Source organism: Opisthocomus hoazin, chromosome 18 (genome assembly GCF_030867145.1).
Source record: "Opisthocomus hoazin isolate bOpiHoa1 chromosome 18, bOpiHoa1.hap1, whole genome shotgun sequence".
Taxonomy (NCBI): domain Eukaryota; kingdom Metazoa; phylum Chordata; class Aves; order Opisthocomiformes; family Opisthocomidae; genus Opisthocomus; species Opisthocomus hoazin.
The window spans coordinates 14,715,373-14,732,317 of NC_134431.1; the positions used below are offsets into that span (position 1 = coordinate 14,715,373).

At 36.2% G+C, this 16,945-nt stretch overlaps 1 protein-coding gene across 1 annotated transcript in view; it reads right to left on the reverse strand.

Moving 5' to 3' along the window:
* Positions 1 to 16,531, reverse strand: part of SYCP2 (synaptonemal complex protein 2) — a 30,534-nt gene extending 14,003 nt beyond the window's left edge. The window contains exons 1-21 of the mRNA XM_075438324.1: positions 16,386 to 16,531; positions 15,140 to 15,184; positions 14,279 to 14,419; positions 13,907 to 14,035; positions 12,861 to 12,965; positions 12,252 to 12,276; positions 11,211 to 11,296; positions 10,292 to 10,380; positions 9,687 to 9,721; positions 8,934 to 9,076; positions 8,803 to 8,855; positions 7,756 to 7,801; positions 7,431 to 7,526; positions 6,882 to 6,942; positions 6,187 to 6,335; positions 5,239 to 5,313; positions 4,625 to 4,777; positions 3,062 to 3,161; positions 1,856 to 1,974; positions 820 to 892; positions 659 to 716 (exon numbers count right to left, since the gene is read on the reverse strand). Coding sequence (XP_075294439.1) covers positions 659 to 716; positions 820 to 892; positions 1,856 to 1,974; positions 3,062 to 3,161; positions 4,625 to 4,777; positions 5,239 to 5,313; positions 6,187 to 6,335; positions 6,882 to 6,942; positions 7,431 to 7,526; positions 7,756 to 7,801; positions 8,803 to 8,855; positions 8,934 to 9,076; positions 9,687 to 9,721; positions 10,292 to 10,380; positions 11,211 to 11,296; positions 12,252 to 12,276; positions 12,861 to 12,965; positions 13,907 to 14,035; positions 14,279 to 14,419; positions 15,140 to 15,163 — 1,760 coding nt within the window. The 5' untranslated portion in view covers positions 15,164 to 15,184; positions 16,386 to 16,531. The remainder of the gene's footprint in view (positions 1 to 658; positions 717 to 819; positions 893 to 1,855; positions 1,975 to 3,061; positions 3,162 to 4,624; positions 4,778 to 5,238; positions 5,314 to 6,186; positions 6,336 to 6,881; positions 6,943 to 7,430; positions 7,527 to 7,755; positions 7,802 to 8,802; positions 8,856 to 8,933; positions 9,077 to 9,686; positions 9,722 to 10,291; positions 10,381 to 11,210; positions 11,297 to 12,251; positions 12,277 to 12,860; positions 12,966 to 13,906; positions 14,036 to 14,278; positions 14,420 to 15,139; positions 15,185 to 16,385) is intronic.
* Between the last annotated feature and the right edge of the window lie 414 nt (positions 16,532 to 16,945).

Genomic DNA, 16,945 nt, shown 5'->3' on the forward strand with positions numbered 1-16,945 from the left:
CATGCATCACATAATAGGAAAAGAGTGGTATCTTGTACATATCAATGCATTTCACATTGGTACCTAAGCCTGCTACCATTGTTCAGTTAACCAATGCATTGTAAAATCGCAAACCTTCAGAAACAACATATATTTTAAAGTCAACTTCAAAAAGGCAACAATATCCTATGGCCATCAATAAATCTTGAACCTAGATAACTGTGTGGTGTCAAATCTACTACTTTTTATGGCACAGTTCACTTGTGTAAACTCATGTCGTTCATATTTTACTTTCTGACGTCATTCGAAAGAATTACTCTCTTTGTTACTACTCAAGCTTAAACTCCTACTCTGATCTTGTTAATGAGTACTCTTTTCATAAACAGATTCACCAATTTAAAGTCTTTGATTAACACAACAGAATTGTATTGTTCATGAGATTAGCAAATACATGTGAGTGTGCTGGTTTGATGCCATGAATTTCAGAATAAAAAAAAGTATAACTACGTAAAAGTGACCCGACTTACACAGCAAACAGTTCTTAATGCAAATCTCAGGGAAGACAAGACAATTAAATTCTGGCATTTTCTGAAACTATACAAGAAAATTTCAATTCTGGCACTATTTGAAAATACTCCCTTCCAACAACAGTGTCCTGGTATTCTTTTAAAATGCTTACAAAGGTTTGCTGCTTCTTCCTACTGGCTGAGAATCAGGAACAACATCTAACGCTTCATCTAAATGAAACATTAATTTGGTATCAATTATTATTACAAAATAATGGACAGGATTAAAACAATTTTAGAAGTAAGGACTATCAACATTTGTAAAATTACTTGCCTAAAGATTGCTTTTGTGCAGCCTCAATTTCTGCCTCTTGTATAATTTCTAAAACTTCTTCAGCACACACTCGCTACAGTGGAATAATACCCAAAAGAAAACATTAGCCTAGGCCTATAAACACTATGACCTCATAAACTTGTATTTTCCCTAATAAAATATGAAAATATTTTTTTTGTTTCATAGAAGTGCTGATTCCAGTACCTTTTCAGGTAGTTTTGCCTGATTTCTGGTATTTGACTTCCTGATCTTCTGTTCTGTTTCACAAAGCTCATTGTCTACTGAACATCTTTGCCTGCTCTAAAAAGCACAGTAACACTGACAATTACAATCCATGAAAGCAAAAGAAGTAAAATCCTCCTAGAACATAACACTTAAAATATGCTAAACTACATTGTGTATGTTAAAGCCTTTTTCTAAAGCATGGCTATATCAAAAAATGCTTCAGAATCCCATAGTCCAGGCTTTGACCCAAATCTGACCCAGAAAGACATTCAGAACCAGAAACAAAATAAAAATGTTACTTTGAGGTTTTCGTTCAACTGGAACAGAAGCAAAAATACATGTACTCAAACTGCAGTTCAGCGACACCTATGACGTTTTGTTTGATTTTAGTGAATGTCTAATCCAAAAAACATTAAAATTAATGCTATAAATGCTGTAACCTGCAGACATTAACATTTCACAACTATACCTGAATGTATTACGTGTTTTTAAGAGTATTTCAATACTGCATAATTGATTTGAGATTGTGTGCATACACCATTCTTATATACAAAGGAAGAACTGTGGTTCTAGTAAAAGCAAGTTAACTCCGGGGTCAGAACTATGAGTGAATTCAGTCTGACGTTAGACATATTAAACCTGAAACCCAGAGGACAAGAAAACATCATGCAATAAAGTAAACCACACTATGTTCTAAAAGTGAGTTGCTGACCTCAAAACTCTAGCTGTTTAAAATGTGAATTAGGAACAAATTAGAATAGAAATTAATGTTCTTCTAAGTAAAAGACTTAGCTGCAGATGACATGCATACTCCAATGGGTTCCTGAGAGCAATTCTTTGTTCTGGTCTCATTCACTGCATTATTGTTAGACCTTTCAGCAGAGCTCATCATTTCCAAAGGTAATTTAAATCGTCCTTTATAAGGAGTGGCTGAAAACAAACCAGAGACATACTAGAATTCTACCACCTCTTCTATTACAATTACTGTGCTGTCTGAGACATCAATATGAAGAGTTTTGCCCATGACTACAACTATCACATAAACTTTAAAAAATAGTTAGCTAGTATTTATATCAAGTCATTATGTACCTTTTACAATTCTATTGATTTCAATTATGCTACTTGGAGGTTAGTGTGCCCATAGACTGTGTATGTCTGGAGGCAAGCAATCTGTTTTACAGCCTGGCTGTGGTAGAAAATAGCTGGTCACCTACTGAAAGACTTTACTGTAATATCTTTTTGCTGGAATAGACTGTGTAGTTAAGTTCCAAATAAAAACGTTACAGAAGTTCTTTGTCTTATTCTATCCCAGTTTGAAAATGCTTTCTTTTCTAGCCTCTGTTACATGGATACACATAACTAAGGATACTGATGCAACTGAGACAGTTAAGCCAGAAAATTAAGTTTGTTAGTCATTCTGTTCTGTCGCTAGTTGCATCTCTAGCCTCTACTGGGCACTTTTGAAGTAAGCATCAGTAGCACTGGACCTGTGACCCCACCTTGCAGTGGATTCCACCTTGCTCACTGGCCATATAATCAACTGCCCCTTGAAGAAACACATGCAGTTTCTAGGTAAGAGTAAAATTAAAGTGATAGATGTACACATTGGAGAAAGCTGATTTTCCACTGCAGCTGCTACAGAAGCACCGACTAACTGCTGGGAATTCTTTAAACCAAGAGCATATGAGGAAAGAGATGAGAAAACACCTACGCTTTAGGTCTTCTGGTCGATTGCCAACTTCTGAGCTTGCTCCAGCACAAACAGCTAACTGACAGCAGCAGTAAAAACAACACATGCCCTTTGGCTGTTCAGAATGTACGTGCAACTACCTGCCTGCAGTATGTCTATGGACTGATAGCAAGTGGCCTAGTTTAAAATTTCACGTTTGAAGTACCTGGTAGGGAGATTTTAAGGTCTACTTCTCATTTTGCAGCTCTACAAAGGATCATAATTCATGCTTGTATTTCAAAGAAAATTTATAGCATAATTTTACCCTGAAAGTACTTGTAAACTTACAGGTGCTAACCAATACCAGTGGACTCTTCGTGGAAAACCTTGTAGTTCCAGGAATAAGCATAGATGCTTCAGACACTTTCCTTTTACAAGATGTAGTTCTCTTGAGGAACAGAAAAAACTTGACCATAACACACAGATTTAAGAATGACAACACAAGATTTTAGAAAATCTACTTCTAAGAGTCTTTTGACAGTTTCTATTACTGGAATGTCAATTGCTGTTGCTGCACACATCAATGTAATGCGATTTTTATGCAGTTACCTTTTTCAGAGAAAGTTCACCAAAATATTTGAAATATATAATACTTAAAACTAACGTTTTTAAACTGAGATCATTGTTGTTTTCTACATTAATTCAATAAAGTATGGACAAATCCTGTCCCTTGTTAACAATCAAAGTAATCAAGATGATTCCCAGGAGTTTCTGCAAAGCTATCACACAAGCTATACACCAGCAGAACCTCAAGAACTAGACTAGTGCTAGCAAGACGTGCACTGCATGTCTGTTGCACAATGAAGACATGGTGACACTGCTTCATCTTTTCCCCCATACCTAGCATATCTGTAGTTAGTCCTAATATAATTGGTCTTGGAGAAGAGAAGGCTCCAGGAAGACCTTAGAGCAGCCTTCCAGTACCTGAAAGCGCCTGTAAGAAAGCTGGAGAGGGACTTTTTGCAAAGGCGTGTAGTGATAGGACAAGGGGTGATGGCTTCAAGCTGAAACAGGGGAGATTTAAATCAGATATAAGGAAGAAATTCTTCACTTGGAGGGTAGTGAGGCCCTAGCACAGCTTGCCCAGAGAAGCTGTGGCTGCCCTCTCCCTGGCAGTATTCAAGGCCAAGTTGGACGGGGCTTTGAGTAACCTGGTCTAGTGGAAGGTGTCCCTGCCCACGGCAGGGGGATTGGAACGAGATGATCTTTAAGGTTCCTTCCAACACAAGCTATTCTATGATTCTATAACCATAACGCATTTATAACTTTAGAGTGATTGCGGGGCAAAAGAAACACCAGGCTTAGTGAACTGGGCTTCTCTGTTTAAACCAGAGAATGAGCTATGCATTGGAGCAGTCCCATGAAATTGTGATTTGAGCAACCAGCATACAGGATTCACCATGACAACCACCGGCTTGCTCGTAATCATCAGTTTTTGTGAATGCCAAGCCTATACGACTTGTCTCTAGTTACAGCTATTATTCCTGCTGATCATTAGCAAATCTCCAGAGGCTATACTAGACTTCTGCGTATCATCCAAGATCTAAGGATGTCTTGAAAGCACTTCTCTTTTTAAAGAGAGTTCTTGGAGCAAAATGGTCTAAACAATGTTAACAATTGCTTTTTATTTTTTTCACATTGTTATAGTTTCAAAATACATAATAATGAAACATTTTTTTTGGAAAGGGATTTATATCGCTTAGTGTCAAGTCATAAGGAAAACAAACAAATCCTGTATTAATTATATTCCAACTGTAAAATAACAGATGTTCTATATTATAAAATATGATAAATATTTAAATTGACTTGTATGTTTTATGTACTCTTTTCTGTTTTGATAATCCTGCTTACCTTGGAGGAACCACCTCTGTGTTTTTCTTGATTGTTATTTTTATTCAGAGTTCTCAAAGTTCCAGGAACTTGCTGGGTTTTGTACTTACTGAATTTCTCCTCTTCAAATTTTTCTTCCAAACATGGCGATAACTGACTTTCTGGTACCAGAACCTATATAATATTTTGGATTTTTTTTTTAGATTTTTATAAAGTATTTGGATTTTATTATGTTTTATGTATTTACACAAACACACACAGAGCGACTTCTTTACCCTGAGCAACACATTCCTCACTGCAGATTTTGATAAACTTCAGAGCTTATATACTCTTAGTTTGAAAAGCAGGCAAACGAAATTATTTTTGCTAACAAGGATGGGTTACCAAATCACATAAAAACTTCCCCTGTGTATATTTGTCTGAGGTATTCTATGATTTGGATATTAAATAATAATATCTCTTCAAATATACAATACCTACTTACTAGAAATCACTTCATTGGTTTTAGAGTTATCTTTACTTACTGGCATTTTAAAAGTCCTTGTTATTATGGTGAATGATCATAAATTAGCTAATAATCAGACTAAATATAGAAAACAAGAAAATAACCATCTCAGCATACTGAAGTAAAATACCTGTGATCCGCTTTCATCAAAGACGACATGTATAGTTGTTTTGGCAACTGATGCAGACTGCTTCTTACTAAAACCCTACAAAGTGAGTAAACAACTATGCAAAATATACACTTTGCTCACTTATTTTAAACAACAAACAAGAAGATAAATATTTAAGTCAGAGATCATAAGTATCTGAAATCAGGTTATAGGGGAAAATAGATTCTACCAGCTCATAACAGTTTCGTTCCTCACAAGTTTCTCAGTCATAGTTCAGGGCAAGGTAGTTTGTTACATGCAGTAAGGAGTGAACTATTGCTTGCTAAAAATTTTTGACTAAATGAGTAAATTCATAAGAGTGGTAAGTGTACTGCAAAATGGGATAGCAAATGAATAATTTCTGAAAGAATTCCGTAATTTTAAGCATCCAGTTCTTATGTTTCTGGAAAATTATATATGCAAAACTGGATATTGAGCTACTGTGATGCCTTTGAATTTTTGTTGAAAGTAATTTTAAATCTTAGAATCATAAAATCATTTAGGTTGGAAAAGGCTTTTAAGATCATCGAGTCCGACCGTAAACCTAACATTGCCAAGTCCACCACTAACCCATGTCCTCAAGCACCACACCTATACGTCTTTTAAATACCTCCAGGAATGGTGCCTCAATCCCTCCCCTGGGCAGCCTGTTCCAGCACTTGATAAACCTTTCAGTGAAGAGATTTTTCCTAGTATCCAATCCAAACCTTCCCTGGTGGAACCTGAGGCTGTTTCCTCTCGTCCTTACTAGGTACCTTTACCAAAGCTTAACATATTATGGGAGAAATGCTGTTCTGTAGTGGTGATGTTAATCAGAAGCTCTTGGTATAAACAGATACCAATAAACACAGCTACAAAAACATTTATATGGCTATGAGACATTTATTTTGAATCAATTAAAACCTATTTGAAAAGGTATTTAAATCTTACCTTACATTTACTAAATCCATAAATCTTTCCAGTTACATCTTTGATTTCCAAGATAGAATCAAAATACAAAAAAAATTTCTCTCCTTCTTGATTACCCACATTCATGGGTCTTTTTAGATCTATTGTTAATAACTTCTTCGAATCTTTTTCTGGACAAACAAAAATGTGAAAAGTAGTTTCACTACAATTTAACAACATCTCACATAATGTTTTGTAAATACGTGAAACTTACTTGTATTCTTCAGTTCAGCTATTACGATACAAATTGTATTTAATTCACTCTAACCTACAATAAATTTTATTAGTGAAATAACTCAAGACTCAATCTTTTAGAAATACTTATTCTGTGTATTATCCTGTAGAATTTTCTGTGAAGGTTATTTACTATAGCTGCAGACAAATTATAGGTATTTACAAAACTATTTTAACTACTTTAAAAGGAACAATATTAAATGTCATTGTCTTATACCTTATTTTACATTGAAATGACATTATTTTAAAATTATTTTAATAAAATCACACTTGCATGCCTAAAATGCAGATGTGACTGTCATGCAATTTTATCCCTGATAAAAAAAGTACCTATAATATTTTAAGTGGGAATTTTGCTTTGCTGAGAACAGTACTTTAGGATTAAACAGTCTGAAAATTCAAGTTAATGTGTAACAAAAGGTCACATTTTTGAGTGCCAATACCTTCAAGGCTGTACAGGTCTACCTCTTCTGCTGGTATAATGACTGTTTCCCACTGATGATCCTTATATGAAAAATACATATTTTAAAAGCTAGAAAAGCATTATATGACAATCAAATGTGCAGTGCAGTGATCAGAAAGTTAGTCAGTGAGGATGAATTTTCAACTTTTTAAATCCTCTGTTACAAGGAGTGACGATGAACATACACTTCATTGATAACAGTGAACAGTGTTTCAGAAGAGCTTTGGTAGAGACATTAATCTAAACCGTTCAGTCCCATCTACAAAAATTACAGCTGCAGTTTTGTAAATGGCTTCTTGTTCACGTGTGCATATGTTAAACTGTTTTCAATCAGTGTTAGAAAGTCATTACTTTGAAATTGTTTGATCTAAATACGTACATCAAATCTAGACTTTTCTTTTCCCATTCACACTATAGATGTACACGTAACTTACACTTGTTGACGTGGGGAAACAAATCTGACACTCTTGCAAGAAGGTGTATCTACTGCCCCAGAACAATTTAGTACAACAGACAAAAACTAGCTTACTGCATCATCTGCTGCCACATAGAAAGATATACTTCTGCTGCCAACATTGAAATCAATCCAAAATTCGTCAAGATTTTCATCCAATGGCATCTGTAGCTAGAACAAAAAAATTAAGATAAAAGAGTAAGAGCTGAGAGCAATGATTTACGCCAGCTAACAAGCTTTGTGTTCTAGTCTGACAACCTTTAAAGGCATGCACATCTGTATACTCCTGAAAAAAAAAAAATTCTTACCTGATCCTTATTTTTTCGTAACTAGAAGGCAAAGAAATTCTTCAGCTGCACAAATGAAAATCTGTGGATATATGATTAAACCTGTAACTTACCTCATAGTTATCAAGAGCTGCCGATAAACACGGATATGTAAAAACCCTGTAAGAAAAGGATATTTTGACAAGTATCCCAAAATGTTGTAAATAAATTTCACGTATCTGAACACATCAACCATATTGTGTTTTCACCACGAAACTTGTGTGCTTAAGAGATCACAGCAATCAAAAGAGCAATCACTTGACTGCACTCCTTCCTCAAAGGAGATAACATGAAATTTTATCTATCCTCACAATTAAAGTAGTGCTCTCAAACCTTGTCACTACGTTCATACTTCCAGCTCATTTGCTGATATTTTAAGACTGGTATTCCAACTGAATATACACCTGATATGAAGACATACCAGACAATCTTTTTGCTGTCATGACATACAAAAGCAACACGTAGAGCACATGATCATGTAAACAAGAAAAAAGCTTGTACTTTCTCTTCCTTTTTGTGTCCTATTTCTCTAGCACATATACTCATTGATCATTATCTCAATGTAAATATCCTAAATCAATAAATAAAAGCGTATATGCCAACAGATTCCTAGCTATTGTTAGATGATATGTTTATTGAATTAATGAGGATCTCAGGATTTTGCAACAGAACTAAACAGATTACAAAAACTAGCTACTTATAACTGTTTATTACAGGAAGTGTAGCATGCCTACACTTTATATTGTGCAAGAATCTTTGGAAATGAATGTTCTTTATCTATTGAACAGTTTCTTCAAGCTGTTACCCAATAATCTAAAACTTACATTATGGTTTTTTTCCAAATATGGGAATGACATAAAATCAACATCTTGATAGAGAAAATAATATCAGTGACAATGGGCCAAAAGATGGTATGTCAATTTCTTTACTATTTAATATTTTAATAATCTTAACTCTGCACGGTTACTTGACTTTATACCACAGCAATATTAGTCTTATTTGCTTGTATTATTTTCATTCAGTTTCAAAAAAACAGTTTTTGTGATACAAAGGTCACTCCTGATGAATGGTCATAAAAACCAAAAAAGAAAATCTATTAGCTTTAAAAAATTCAGTTTTACCTTCTTTTGTCTCCAAGCATGCCATTCACTTGGTTAAGAAATTTTCTGCAATCCTGTTAGAACACAGACATTTCTTAAGTAAATGTAAAATGAAAGTTTACCTCCCTGAAAATATTTTTCATATGACTTACTGTTTCAAACTCAGAATCTTTAATTCCTTTAAATGCATTGGACACAAACTCCATGGGAAACCACTGGCATGCCAGTTGTCCTCTTTGTTTCTCTGATATCATTCTGCATAAAGCTTCTGTAATGGCGACTTGCAGGTCATAGTCTACGGCACAATACATTTTACAGGAATAGCAGTTATAAAGATATTAGTGATATGAAAAAAATACTATGTAGGAAACTGGTCCAAGCAGTGCTGAACATTTCATATTGTGTATCACATTATATCCAAATATGTAACCCATAAAGGATATATAAAGAACTAAGGAAATAGGATGACGAAACTACTTATGTTTCAATATGAAATTTCAAACAAACTTGCAAGGAATGTCAGAACAACACTAGGCATATAAGCAAGAGACAAGCAGTTTTCAGCTTTCACCCATCTGAACTGGGAAGTTACTGGGAATCAAAGTGATCCCTGTGAGAAGTTACAGTACTGCTATACATGGCTAGCAGTTCACTATCCTCAAAGACTGCCTGCCTTATGAGCTTTTGCTATTTTAAAGAGTGAAAACTTCAAAGAGTTAGCCATACACTGCATACATCTGAAATATTCCATTTTGCAGATTGTTTTCATGCAATATTTGTATTTTTCAGAGGACTGTAATCGTAACGTTCAGCAGCTCATAAATGTCTCCTCTGGATTTTTAATGGGTCCGCATGTAATTTTTAAAAAGCTCAATACTAAATGGTTCATTTAGTCCCATGCTCACCTCCAGCATCCAGAATTCTCCTCCCCATGTCACTCCTGCCAAGCAAAGTAACATCTCATCAAAATATAACAGCAACACAAAGCACAGAAGGAATGTTTATTTCATTACAAGCTTTCAATCTATGAGACAAAACACTGATTCCACTAAACTGTTAGACTTCAAAGGGGTAAGTCTGTTATGCTAAGGATATACATCTGAAAGTACAACTGGGGAAGTGAATCCCCTGATATATATAATTTTTATTCTATGTAGTTTTTGAAGTGCTGTAAAAAAAAAAATTGCCAACATGAATAGCTTGTACTTCCAGTGACTGATTCACTGTGCTTTACACACATTCTTCTAGATAAAAGTTTAGTTATTTTAGGACAACTGGGATGACAACAAGCCTAACCCAGATTAGGAAAGAGGTAAATTTAGGCTTGTAATGGAGAACAACCCATGAGAAAACCTGCCCACAGCCACTACCACTGGCCACACAACAGCAAATTCAGAAGTGAGTTAAATAGTGACCAATCTGCATACATTATAAACAGCCTTGGTAAAAGCTGCCTTCCCAGCTATGCAAATGACGTGATCATATAAAAATCATACTGAAAATTATTTACATGACAAGTAACATTTCCTTTGTAGAAAATATATTTTTCTTGGCATCTCGAGGCATGTTGTCAAGCATTAAATTAAGTTTTCTTACCACCTAAGAAAAGTGAAAAAAAAGGAGTAAGATTAAATATAAAATAAGCTGTTAAAGTTTAAGTTCTTCTTATTTTGGGCCCTTGAAATGTATTTCATACCACTGAAGAAAATAACATGCTTAAATAATTGCAAAACACAAAAAGACAGTAAGTTCTATCTGACCTTAAATGGTATTTATCTTAATATAACTACCTCCATTTCAATAAATTACATTAACTTTAATGTGAACATCAGTTGTTAAAGGGTTATGTTTCCTATTTGCAGGTTTAAATAAAAAAAACTTTCAAAGCTAGAGTTCTGTCTACAGTTGATTGCTGAGCTAAAGTGTACCTTAAATTTGCATTAAAAAGACTTTCCTTTGGGGATGTAGCCTTTACAGAAGACTTTTTTGTAACCTTTCCCTTCTTTAGGGAGGAAAAAAAACCTGACAACCTGAGGCTACTAAAATAAATTGGAGAAAGTATACAAAAAGGTATACAAATTTCCTGCAAGTATCTAAAGAATTTACAACCAACAATCTTAATCCCAGCTTGTAGCAGTTGTAATGAAGCATATTATTTACTACGCTTTTATAAAGCTTTCTCACCAGAATCTTACTACTACTGTTTTGTAATTTACTGTCCAAACCAAAAATTATAGGTCAGTAATCTGAAAAAAAATCCCAACACATAAACAACAACAAACATTCCCAGAGAAACATTAAATCATCCTTCTGATACCAGAGCACTACAATATTGGGTTTTTTTGTAGCATCTGTACAGTTAAATTACTATCTTCACAACGTCTGTTAAAACACTAACCAGAAAACTGTTGCTTATAAAGAATGTTTACCTCCTGTTGAACATAAATACTAATTCTTACATCCACGATGAGGGCACACATTCTCAGAACAAAGTTTTCTAGTATTTGCATTTTACCTAACGAACAGGAAAAAACCTAAATTAAAGAGTTATCGAGAGCGTATTAAGGTGCCCCCTCATCAGCATTTGGAACAAGATTCATTTTCATTTAGAGATAAAATACAGTATGCCTTCCTTTCCATATAGGATTATTGATATTTAAAAAAAATCCATCTTAAGCTTCATGATTAAATGCAAGACAGAATATTTACTTCAATTTATAGTAAATATGTTTTTTTATGATGTTTCTATTCCTGTGCATCACTGCATCAGTCCACTGGGCATCAGATCATTATTTTAAAAATATAATCGGATCAATTCTGTAACTTCGCTTTCCGAGATATAATTCAGACCCCGGAATTTATCTTCCCAGGGACAAGGAAAATGAATCTTTCATTTTGATTGTGACAGCACAATGGTTGTGTAGTGACTTTCTACCTAGTGCTATACTGAAAGGTAAGAGCAGCGTGATATTCATGATAACAAGCTGAATAAAGAAGGACCACTGTGCTATGCTGAGCTATGACAGTAGCTTAGAAACAACACGCTTTAAAGGAAAAACTCAGTTTGGTTGCTATGTCTGAGGAGACTAGGCTATTCTTTTTTATTACTGACATCAGCAAGTTACAAGGACATCTGTCAGCAGAGAAACTTCAAATAAAACTAAGTTACAGCTGACGTTCATGCTTTTTTCACATGAATGAGAAATGTAGTCCTTTGTGTGAAGAACAACCCTCTTGAGGATAAGCCCTTTTCTGTTGCAGTTTATTAGCTGAAGCATATAGACCTGGTGGTATACTTACATTAGAGCAAGAAACTTCGTACCACCATTATTATACCGGTTCTTCTCCGAACTACCTTGTGTCAAGATGGCTCTGCCAGTACTAAGAGTTATTTTAAGATGGGTCACTTCAAAATGTCTCTTTCAGAACACTTTAACTATTGTATCTAGTGCACAATTTTTTAAGCTCACCTTCAGGTCTGCTATCACATACAGCCTACAATAAGAAACAAAACAAAACAAAACACATGATTTTGATACTGTAAATATTACAGCATGAAAATCAGGTAACGTACCTAAAACAAAGAATCAAAAAGCATTTAAGGTTTCAAAATTATTTCATCCTTAATGAAGAACACAAGAGACTTCTTCTAATACCAAGTGTGGTTTCCCAAAGTTATATTTCAGTTAAATTTACGGAAATTATTTCCCCAATGGCCAAAATTTTTATGAACAGGAGAAAACTCACAGATCTTATAAACCTGGGTTTCTGGGATTGGCATGCTAATGATTTATGTAATCAAAATTAGACCATGATGAATTTTTTTTGTTCATTGAACACTTCAGTTATTGGGGTTTTAAAAATTTTATTTCATGATGCTAATCATGAACAGAAAACGGGTATGAATACAGGCAAACTATTTATCCAAAAAGACTTATAATCTATTTCAGAAATCATTGTAATATTAACTTTAGAAATATATTAAATAGAAACACATTTGAAAGTCTTTTTGTTGCTAAACTAGTACTTATTATTTTGACAAACACACATAATGTATTTGACTATCAATATATTTTTACCAGCAACACGTTAAAGAAATCTTCAGCCAAATTTGTAAGCATCTCATTCTTTTCATTTCCTCTGAGGATCAGAATTCCTTTTACCTTTTCAAACCAATTAACCATGTAAAGGGAAAATAAAACTATTTTAATAGCATGAAAACGGACAATAGATTGTATTAGGCTTAAGTAAAATTATAAAAACTACACAAAGATTAAAATAACAGCAACAACATTACCAGCCTGCTGAATGTACTTTAGCCCCAGACTGAAATTTTTCACTGACACTAAACAAATGTTGGTGATTTCAAACTAATGTAAGTAATTTCTGTAGCTGACTTTCTAACACCAAAAACTAGACATCTACTTTTACAACTGCCATAAGAGACAAAAGAACTGAAAATGGATAATGGCTGAATGAAAAAGTGTGTTTGTAGGTGTGAATATAAGCACAAAGTTAGCACGACGCTTTTTTTTTTTTAAAGCAGTTGAGAAGGCAATTGAGTAACGCTCATTTGACACTGCCATTAATTTTCTTCAGTGAAATCTGGTGAAAGCAAGAAGGAAGTGATGTCTACTTTTCAATATATTTATTATGTTGAGTTACAAATGCTCAACACATGACAACCAGGTTGAAATAACACAAAATAATCAGAACAGCACTATGATCTGTTGAAAGAACAGGTACAATATTGCTGTTGTGAGTATTAACACAAAATTATTAAATTGCACCAGGAAAATTCCAATTTCTGATGCAAAAGCAGTACAGCATGCTTACGTAAAAAGTTATCACCTTGTTATAACTGCTGTAGGCATATCTAAATTAATTATATATTGTATAATTTGCAAAACCTTCACTGTGGCAGAGCAGCATCACTTTGTAAGGAGCCACTTGTCAAAGAACATTTAAATCTGAATGTTTCAAAGTTACGGGATTCTTAATTCAGAAACAATCAAGGACCAATATGAATATGAAGCTGTTCAGCACTGAAGCATTACTTATGCATGCTTTATTAATTTTATGTATTTTTTTTAGAAGTTCACATATGCTTTATGGTTTTACTTATCCTTCCAATAAGACCATATTTTATCATTGCTGGGAGCCCATCTTCTCCTGCTATGCTGATATTTTCCGCACATTTCTGAATACAATTTAGTAAAGTGGAAATGCTTTTGACTTCCTGTTTGTCAAGTTCCTGAAATTGAAATTATAACATAAGCTTTAGTGTACAGTTGTAGAAGAACCTGTATTTAATTAACCAGATGCCTTATTGTTTTCAAAAGGCACCTTGACCGCAGCCTGAAGTAGAGATTTCATTCTTATATTTTACTTCAGTTTTTCAAATCAACTGCTGGTAGAAACTAAGCCAAATGAAAAAAATCTTTTTCAGACTATTACAATGACAGTATAGATGATTCTGACATAATAGCTACATTACCCGACACAGAAGCTTGTCTAACTTGTTGACAAACTGTTTGCTGCATTTGTGAGAGACATTTTCAGAGTCTTCTGTTGCCAGAAATTGTTCTAATAATCGGAAATCTTTTTTTCTTGTAGTTTCATCAACTAACTTTTCAAACTGTCAACAATAAAATAAAACAAAGCAACTGTATTACTGTATGCTTAACACCAATACCTGATTTAACAAGATTTAGCATAGGATTTATGCAATCATCTGTTACATTCTAAGCAAATATTCTGAATCACAAAATCATTAAATGTAAAACCGAAAGTAGAGAATACCATACCTAATATATTAATCACGCAAATACTTCTTCATTGAGTTTTCAATTATTTGCCAGTTTTCCTTAACTAAATGGTTTTTCTTTCCTCATAGAAATGATGCCGTGAAAAGCCGGAGTTGAAGGTGTCATTACAAATAAATGCTTACATAAGTGCGCATACCTGTTCCTTGGTGCATTTAATATCTTGCATTTCTAAGTTATATATTAGCAACTTTAAAAGATATTAATACATTTGATTATTGCCTTCCTCAACTCTTTTGCCACTCTATTCCTTCCAAATCATTTATAACCAGGTTTCAATACTGTGATCTTAAGTATCATCCCAACTACTTCAAGTATGTCAAATGCATGTGACTTATTTTCATCAATAACAATTTCCAAATCCTCTCGCTTTCTACCCAGCTACTCAGCACTAATCTACATCAAAGGAAAATTTCTTCCCACCATATTCTTTGCCACACTGCAAATTTCACTTGTAATTAAATACCACAAGGAGCGATTTAAGCTAGTAATTAAAACAATCAATACTCATATTCTGGTCCGTAAGTACATACCTGCATCTCATTCCTGGCTGCCATTTTTGCAATTCACCTACTTAGCTGCATAAAAAGGGAACAATCATCACTTGACCAAACCACAATTCACTGACATACACTTCAAACAGGTTTTGCAAACACGTCAATAAACAGTCAAAATTCCAAATTCCAAATTTTGTTACTAGTATAAATACTATTTAAGAAATTAAATTAACGGGGGATATAAGGAAACATCCTTACATGGGTAAAAAATCACTTCAAATAAAAGAGTGGAAGGAACAATAAACTTCGACAATGGAGGCACAGAGGGTCCTGCAGCAGACTCCCAGTATTTCTGAGTGAGACAACAGCATGGAGATCACAGAATGGTCTGGGTTGGAAGGGACCTCTGTGGGTCATCCAGTCCAACCCCCCTGCCGAAGCAGGGTCACCCAGAGCAGGCTGCACAAGACCACGTCCAGGCGGGTCGTGAATGGCCAGTAACATCAGCTCATTCAGAACTGGTAAGTCAACAGAACTCCAGAAGGGCCTCATTACGAAATGGTAGATTAAATCATTTAGAGAAAAAGCTGATAAATGCATGCAGGGAAAAAGCCTTCTTAATCATATACACAGCGATGGGCCCCAAGATGACTTTTACCACCAAAAAGCAAGATCTCAAAATTATAGTTTTTCTGAAACATTGTCTTAATACTCAAGAGCAGAGAAAAATATTTTGAGAGTCAACATAAACCAAACTTTTTCATGCTTTGTACGAATTAATCTACAGCGCCCTATCTACCACGTGCAGTTTTGGTCTCCCCATCCCAGAAATTGCACAGAATTAGACAAAGCAAAGCCAGGGGCAATAATGATTACAAGCAGGGAACGATTTCTGTAGAACACCTGGGAACACACGCTAGTCATTTCTAACACAGAAATAACAAACACAGGGTGGAGTTTTTATTATTTTTTCCAATAAAAGAATGCAGCAGCCTACGCTGAAGCCTCTGTTATCACCTCACAGGTCTGTTGTCTCCTGCCTTCTCAGATAAGCCAGAGAAGAAAATATAGACCCCTTTCAGGTGCCTCCTTCTCGACCAAGGAGCAAGACCTCCACCCTCGAGACACATGCAGTCGCTGGCATCTCCCCCAAGAGCTTCGTTACTGAGAGGAAACCGCCCCGCATCGCACCCTCACCCCCTCAGTAGCGGGGCGCGCCCCGCCGGGAGAGCCGCAGGCCGCGGGCCGGTAGAGAAGCCCCCCACACCATGGCGCCCCTCACCTCACCGCCGGACAGAAAAAGCCGCCACTTCCCGCCGGCCAATCACTCCCAGCGCCGGTAGCCTCCAGCCAATCACTGCCCGCAGCAGCGGCACGCGGACCAATCGCCGTCGAAGCTGCAGGGCGGGAGGAGGGTTTTTCCTTCCCGTGAGGTAGCCTGGCGCAGAAGTTCTTGCTTCCTCCGCACCTGGGTCGGCTGCCGCGGGGGAGGCGGTGCTTTGCCGGGGCGGGGCGAGGGCGTGGCCTCGGCCCGCCTCAGGGATGGCTGTGGATCCCCCGCCGACCCCCGCTCGTCCGGGCCGTCCCGCCGCCTTCCTGGGCCCGCCGACAGCCGGTCGCCGCTGCTCCGCCCGCTGCGGGTTGCGAACTGTCTGCACAGAGAGCCGGTACCGGCGCCCCGGTGTCAGCGCGCAGCGGAGTCACAGGGCACGAGGTCGGGACGGGCCTTCCCGCCGGGAGCCCCCGAGCAGGCGAACGGGCAGAGGAGCGCGGTGCCGGCCTGGGGCTGAGCAGGGGCTGCTCCTCGCTCTTGTGGTCTTTATCTGACCTAGCGGACTGCGT